Here is an 8,316-nt window from a genome sequence, read left to right on the forward strand (position 1 = left end):
TGCTTTTGTTAGTGGTATATCATCACAACAATAGTAACCCTAATTAAGACAACCTAACTTCCTTTTACTAGGCCCCACTTCCCAAAGAGTCAACTGTCTTGGTACCACATGCCTGCAAACAGCCTTAAACACCTGAGCCTGTGGGGCATAGTTAAACTCCAAACTGAGCCCAGATATTTAAGACCAGTTTGGATAAAATAGCAAGGCCCTTTCTTGGGGGAGAGAGGGAATACAAACCATAACATACATAATATTTAATCATTTTGTAGCACCAATATTTAAAACAGTATCATTACTGCCCTTAGAAGTATTATTTGAGGAGTGGTGGTGTTCACCCTTAATCAGGGAGGTAGAGGCAGGCGGATCCATGTGAGCAACTTCAACTTTAAAACTTAATTAAACCCTATGAATTAGGTTTTACACATTTTTCAGATGAAAAACCGGTTTAGACTGCCCAAATAAGGTACAAATGAAGCAGAAAACAATTCCATTGTAGTTCTGATATAAAACTCATGTCCATATCGAGTCAGGGTTGCCAGAACTTATCTTCTAGAAACTTGAGTCAGAGAAAGCTATTAGGTACCAAGATGGATGCTTATCACAAAAATGGAGTTTCTCTAGCCATCAAAGAGGCATGAATAAAATTATTTTCCTGCCAAGTGAAACAGTGAATGTTACCAGTGATTTGCCTTATTTTGAAACTGTAACTATCATTAGAAAGCAGTTTCCTATCTACATAAAACTGCCTAATACTGTTTCTGATTAAAATTTCTACAAAGAGGCAGAGGCAGGTAAACCACTGTGAGTTCTAGGCCAGCCTGGTCTACAAAGCTAGTCTAGGACAGCCAAGGCTACACAGAGAAACCCTGTCTCAAAACCAATCAACCAACCAACCAAACAAACAAACAAAGAAAAAAAATTGTATAAAGTTAGAATTGATTGTTATGAAAAGTAGAAATTTTAAGTAAAATTCCTTGCTGATCAGAATTTATTATAATAAAATAAAGGGGTGGTCTCTGAGAAAATGCAACCATAGGATACTAGTGCGAGATGGAAGTCAGAGGCCATACTGTCCATCCTCCATCATGTAGACATGAGAAAACTGAAAGTCAAAGCTCAGAGTTAAAAGTTTCTGTATTTATGTTGCAATAGTACCCAAAGGAGATTAAAGGCACGTGAAAAATAAGGTGTTTGATATGTGATGTTCATTCGCTAATTGAAGTAGTTTTTGCAACTTTACTTAATTAATCTTCTGGACTGTACAAAGAGAAACAAGCAAAATTCCAAATAAGTACATAATAGCTGGTAAAGAGAAAATGTTCAATAATTAGCTAAGAGTGATGAACAACGGCTGTAATACCAGCATTTGGGAGGTGGAGGTAGGGGATAATGAGTTCAATGACAGCCTTGGCTACACAGCGAGCGAGCCCCAGGCTACCGGGAACTATCTCAGAGAAAAAAAATCTACACAAGCTGGGTGTGGAAGAGGCACATGCCTTTAATTTCAGCACTCAGGAGGCAGAAGCAGGCGGAACTCTTGTGAGTTCCATTTCTTTTATGGTTACATAATGAGACCCTGTCTCACAACAACTGTTCTCCCCCCATCAAATCAACAAATAGAAACTATTCAATAAATATTTGCAAATGTATAATTTAAACAGATTAAACAAATCTTATTGTTTTCATTTTCCAACTTCTCTTTGAAATATTTTTGTTGTTGTTGTTTTTGTTTTTTTGAGATAGGGTTTCTCTGTGTATCCTTGGCTGTCCTGGACTCGATTTGTAGATCAGGCTGGCCTCTGACAAAGATCTGCCTGCTTCTGACTCCACCCCTCTGTCTCCCCCCCACACACTGTAATTACTTTTCTATATGCAGTTACACAATATAGATAAAACTTGTGGCTGTAGTGAGGAGAGGTGGTACACAACTATAATTACAGCACGCAGGGAGGCAGAGGCAGGGGCATGGCTGTGAGCTCCAGGCTGGCCTGATCTGGAAAGCAAGTCCAGGACAAACCAAGGCTACACAGAGAAACACTGTCTCAACAAACAAACAAACAAACAAACAAAACAAACAGAAAAAACTTGTGCCTTTTTCACTTTATTGATTTTTTTTGTCCTTTGAGATCTAGGAGATCACTGTGTAGCCCTGGCTGGCCTGGAGCTCATTATGTCACCCAGGCTGTCCTCAATGTTGCAGTGATCATCATGTCTCAACCTGTTTAGTGCTGGGATGAAAAGCATCAACCACCTCTTTGACCTGAGGTTACACTTCTAAGTCAAATTCCAAAATGTTATTAACATTTTAATAGGGATAGATTCAGGCTTAAAATAGCTCTCATTAAGAAAAAAAAAATATTGGAACTGAAGAGATGGGTCAGTGGTTGTCAGGATGGTCTCTGATAAAGGACCAGCAGTTCAATTCCCAGCATCCACACAGTGGCTCACAACATTCTGTAGCTCCTGTTCTAGAGAATTTTACCATCTCCTATGGTCTTTGAGGCACCAGACACCTGTGGTACAAAGACATACATTCAGGCAAAACACCCGTTTAAGACATACAAATTTTTTTTAAGAAGAAAAAATATTTATATTATCTTTTCAAATATTACCTAACAATGAAAAATACCAGCCGGGTGTGGTGGGGCACACTTTTAATACCAGAGCTCAGGAGGCAGAGGTAAAGGCAGGCAGATCTCTGAGTTTGAGGCCAGCCAGGTCTACAAGAGTTCCAGGGTTACACAAAGAAACCAAAGGGGAAAAAAAAAAAAAGAAAGAAAGAAAAGAGGGGGCGAGGGAGCTGGGCTTGGTTGTATAAGCTTGTAATCCTAGCACTCAGGAAAGAAGAGGCAGGGGGATGGATCTCTGTGAGTTCAAGGCCAGCCTGGTCTGCAAAACAAGTCCAGGACAGCCAGTGCTACACAGAGAAACCCTGTCTCAAAAAAAAGAAAGAGAGAAAGAAAGAAAAGGAAAGAAAGAAAGAAAGAAAGGAAGGAAGGAAGAGAGAAAGATACCTTGTTTTTCAGTAATTATTTCAAGGGCTGGGACTTTAATACAGTTGATAAAGTTCTTGTTAAGCATGTGCAAAGCCCGGCAGCTGATGTCCAATACCATATAAATCATGCAGGGTGGGACACAGTTTCTGCATTTTATTTTCTTTCGAGACTGGATCTCACTAACCCCTCCTGGCCTAAAACTAAGTGTAAATAGATGGGATGGCCTCACACTTAATGAGATTCATGTGCTTTATCTCCTGAGCACTGGGACTAAAGGCATGCATCACAACATACAGCTCAAAACACTTTTAAAATAGAAACTGTCCTAGAGGAGGGAAAGCCTGTGGGCCAGGCTGAAGGGGGGCAGAAATGCAATGCAGAGCACCACGGCACTGCTAGTTTCTCCTTTTCTAATCAGCTCTCTGACCTGGCAGGACCTCCCTCCTGCAGCAGCTCCCTTCTCCAGGTGACCGAACAAGAGTTCTAGACACCAGCCAAGCCCTGAGGTCACCACAGTTGGTGTGGCTGGGTCAGGGGCTGGCACTGGAATGGTGTGGTACCTTGATTATTGGCTACGCCAGGAACCTGTCTCCTAAGCGCTTCTCCTGTGCCATGTCTGAGGCCATGGGGCTTTTCTGTTTAGTGGTTGCCCTCCGCATCCTCTTTGCCATGTGAAGCTGAGGTCACTAGCTCTCCCTGCTGCTTTGACTCCCCGACACTCCCCATGCTGGAGGATGCTAAGCTTCACCAGTCAACACAAAGTTTCAAGAGAGAGAGAGAGAGAAAGAGAGAGAGAGAGAAAGAAAGAAAGAGGAAAAAGAGCCGGTTGAGGTGGTACAAGTCTGTAATTCCAGCACTTGGGAAGTAGAGGCAGGTAGATCACTGTGAGTTCCCTGTGGTCTACACAGTGGGTTCTAAAAAAGCCAGGGCTACATAGTTTGACCCTGTCTGGAAAAATTTAACTTGTCAAGAAACTCTGAAAAACATGTGGTATGAAAAATTAAGGCAAGATTTAACACCCCCCCCCACTTTGGTTTTTCTTCGAGAAAGGGGTTCTCTGTGTGGTCCTGGCTGTCCTGAACATGACCAGACCAGGGCTATCTGTGAAAGAAGGAAGAATAGCACAGTGAGAGAGCAAGAGGGTGGCAAGAGAGAGAGATGATGCCGAGTCCTGTTAACACTTTAAGGATCTGGGATAGTAGAGAGACTAGTCTGCACTGAGCTCTTAGCTCTCAAAATTAAGTAACTGCGGGCTGGAGAGATGGCTCAGTGGCTAAGAGCACTGGCTGCCCTTGTAGAGGACCTGGGTTTGGCCCCTAGTGCCCATGTAGAGCAACCCTTCTGGCCTCTGAGGGCGCTGCACTCACCTGTACATACACACATGAATGTAACTAAATCTTCTTTTTTTGAAGTAGAGTCTTACTAGGTAGCCCTGACTGTCCTTAACTTGTAGACCAGGCTGGCCTCAGACTCATAGACACTGCTATCTCTACCTCTCAAGTCACATTTTAAAAAACTATAAAATATACTCACCTCTTGTCAAATAAATTCATAATAAAAATGCTGTATATACCTTCCCACAGCACACACTCACTCCTCATAGGATATTAGTCCATCATAAAAGGGAAAGACATTTTTATTCACGTTATATAATATGAATATATCTTAAAGACATATAGTAAGGGCAGGTATGCTAGCACACACTTGAAATACCAACATTTGGGAGGAAGAAGGATCAAGAGTCCAAGTTCATCAACTACAAAATGAGTTGGAGGTTAGTCAAGGATATAAGAGACTCTGACTCAAAAACAAAACAACCCAAAGCAAAAACAAACACAAAGCAAAAAAAAAAAAAAAATACATTATCATCATGCATGCTGGCTCACACCTTTAATCCTAGCAGCTGGGAAGCAGAGAGGGGCAGATCTCTGAGTTCAAGGCCCCCCTGGTCTACAAAGGGAGTTCCAGGACAGCCAGGGCTATACACAGAGAAACCCTGTCTCCAAAAACAAAAATACATAATCAAAATGGAGCTGGAGAGATGACTCAATGGTTAAGACTACTTGCTGCTCTTACAGAAGACCTAAGTTTATTCCCAGCACCACATTGTGATTCACAACCATTCTTCATGCTGTATCAAGGAGTCTGACACCCTCTTCTGACTTTATCAGGCTTCAGGCACATACATGGTCCACATACATACATACAGGCAAAACATTCAATCACACAAAATACACCTAATATGTGTACCACATGTGTGCCTGGTACCTTTGGAAGTTAGAAGAGGGCCCCCTGGGACTGGAGTTAGTATACTTATGAGCTGCCATGTGGGTTGTCAGAATGGAACTCCTTTGTAAAAGCAGAACACGCTCCTAAGAGCTGAGCCATGTCTCCAGCCTCAATTGCATCATTTAAAGGGTATAGAGTTTCAGTTTTACAAGATGAGTAGGTTCTAGAAATGCCCTTGATTGTGGCTGCACAACAATGGGAATGTCCTCATAACCCTGAACTGTGTACTCAGTGGTAGAACTGGGTATGGTGGTGCTGTCTGTGGTAACAGCACTTGTGAGGTAGGGGCAGGGGACTGCAACAAGTTTGAAGCCAGCCTACATAGCGAGTAATGCCGGGCCAGTCAGGGATGCCTGGTAAGGCTGTCTCAAAAGAAGTGAGACAGAACACAGAAAAACAGGCTAAGATGGTAAATTTTACATTTCAACATTTCCTTGTGTTAGACAAATGTATATCTAATTTAACAAAAAAGGCACGTATACATGTAATGTAGTTTAAGAAATAGCACGTTCGCCGGGTATGGTGAGGTAGGATTTTAATCCCAACACTGAGGTTGGCAGAGGCAGGGGGATCTCTTAGTTGGAGGCTAGCCTGTTCTACACAGGGAGTTCCAAGCCGATCAGGATACATAAACTCTGTTTCAAAAACAAACCAATCTAAAACAAACCAAACCCCAGCCAAAACCCACAAAAATTCATTCGCAGGGTACCCTGTGTCAGTCCTCATCACAAACCCCTTCCTTCCTACAATGTCAAGTTGAATTAACAGCATAAAACGCAAACACGTTCGTAAATTTCGTGTTTTTTTTAATTCAAAACAACAACAACAAAAAAAATGTAAAAAAGAAAACCAAAACCTAAAGAACGTTTAAAGGTGTCCTTTCTCCCTTCCTTTACTTTTGAAACTCTTATTCTAAAACCTATTTTGGTTCCATACTTGACCTCACCTGTAGTATTTAATTTAAAAAAAAAAAAAACAAACTTCAGTGTAGATTTTTCATCCCTCCCTCTCTGTCTTTCCTTCAACTACAAAGAAACAATAATTTAAGCCCTTTGTGCCCTTTTAGAAAATTACACAGATAGCCCATTGTGGAACCCTATAATCCGTCCGTGGAAAGGAAGAGATTAGCATATGAATACAAAGCAAAATGACTCCAGAATACAAAACGATCTATCGAGTTGTGAAGGTCTTGTATTCTTAAAAAATGTATTTATTTCCTCTTTTTGTATTGCCCCTTTCGTGGTCTAAGGGTTAAGGAAATTGAGCTTTCCTCCTCTGGATACCCGGAAAGGATTAAAACACACACACACACACACACACACGGAAAAGGATTTTAAAAATCACATACATACACACACACAAGCACACAAAGCCGAGCAGTCTAGGAGGTGCAAAATCAACAGACGGCTCCTAGCGCCGGTGGAAGCGTCAGTGGAATCTGCTACCCTCGACACCAGCTTGCTTGCGGCGAGGAGTGTAGAAAGTGCTGTTCGCTAACTGCGTGGTGAAGGAGAGAAAGCGATAGAAGAGAGAGCCATAATGCTGACGTTGAAGGCCCGGCCCTGTGAGGTTGCATAGGGTAAGCGGCGTTGGCCGGGCGGCGGTGGCGAAGGAAGGGAAGAGGATTTGGGCTGGGGGCGGGGCTTGGCGCGCAGCGTGGCCCCTGATTGCTGGAGCGCGGCTGCCAATCTCGCAGATCCGCTCGCCTAACCAGTGCGCTGGCGAGACGCGCTCAGATATAGCGAGCGAGCGCCGAGCAGCAGCCTCAGATCCTGACGGTGCAGCAGCCCGCAGCCTCAGCCAGGGAGTCCCAGCCGCTTTCAATGGAGGAGAAGCCCGGCCAGCCACAGCCTCAGCACCATCACAGCCACCACCATCCGCACCATCACCCCCAGCAGCAGCAGCAGCAGCAGCAGCAGCAGCAGCCGCACCATCACCACCATTATTATTTCTACAACCACAGCCACAACCACCACCACCACCACCATCACCAGCAGCCTCACCAATACCTGCAGCATGGAGCCGAGGGCAGCCCCAAGGCCCAGCCCAAGCCGCTGAAACATGAGCAGAAACACACCCTCCAGCAGCACCAGGAAACGCCGAAGAAGAAAACAGGTCCGAGAGGGAGGGCGGTGGGGGAAGGGACACACACACACACACACACACACACACACACACACACACACTCGGAGGGATGGGGGTGGGGCTGGACGTGAAAAGCGCGGACCCGGTCGGGGTGTGCGTCCCGCGGGGCCGGGGATGCCCCCTTTCATTCTTCCCGGGCGCGGGCCGCGAGGTGCGGGCTGCAGCGCCCTCTCCTTCCCTTTCAGCATGGGAGAGGCCCAGCCAGGCCGGCGTGACCTTCCTCGGCCCCCGCCCCGGCCGGAGGCAGACCTGTGCGGTCGGCCTTGGAAGTCCAGCCTCATTATTGTTAGTCTTTTTTCCTTCCCCCTCTCCCGCGGCCTTGGAGTTGCCTGAATGCGGGGGCCCTAAAAAGGGGTGAAAGTCGGCCGCCCTCAAAAAAAAAAAAAAAAGAAAAATGCCCTCGAGGTGTGTGCGATCGAGGCGGGTGGCGTGGGTCCCGGCTCGGGCGGGGTCGCGAGACCCCGAGCCGCCGGCGCGGAGCCGGGCTGAGCGGGGGAAGCGTCCTCCTCGGCCGCCGGCCCGAGCCCACCTGTGGCCTTGGGGCTCCGGCTAGGTGGGGAGGCCGGGCCCCTTCGCCCCTCGGTCGTTTCCGCCCCTAGAGGCCCGCTTCGGGCGCCGGGCCGCGCTGTCCGCCCGCGAGGCTCCCCCGGAGGCCTGCGCCCCCGGCCCGCTCGCCTCGGAGCCGGCGAGGCTGGAATGTTCTCTCCGCGCGGGGCCGCTTCCTGTCCGCCATGTTGGAAGCCGATTCCTGTCACCGACTCCGGCCGGCTGAGGAGCGGGGGGGGGGGGCGGCGGGGGGGGGCAGGGCGGCGGAGGCCGCGCGGCGGGCCGGGCTCGCCGCCCCGGGGGGGCCCCGCGGGCGGACAGCGCGGCCCGGCGCCCGAAG

General features: G+C 46.7%; 1 protein-coding gene across 1 annotated transcript in view; it reads left to right on the forward strand.

Moving 5' to 3' along the window:
* The first annotated feature begins 7,048 nt into the window (after positions 1–7,048).
* Positions 7,049–8,316, forward strand: part of Nufip2 (nuclear FMR1 interacting protein 2) — an 18,893-nt gene continuing 17,625 nt past the window's right edge. The window contains exon 1 of the mRNA XM_055619817.1: positions 7,049–7,400. Within this exon, the coding sequence (XP_055475792.1) occupies positions 7,109–7,400 (292 nt within the window). The 5' untranslated portion in view covers positions 7,049–7,108. The remainder of the gene's footprint in view (positions 7,401–8,316) is intronic.

Source organism: Psammomys obesus, unplaced genomic scaffold, assembly GCF_907164565.1.
Source record: "Psammomys obesus unplaced genomic scaffold, mPsaObe1.curated_primary_1811, whole genome shotgun sequence".
Taxonomy (NCBI): domain Eukaryota; kingdom Metazoa; phylum Chordata; class Mammalia; order Rodentia; family Muridae; genus Psammomys; species Psammomys obesus.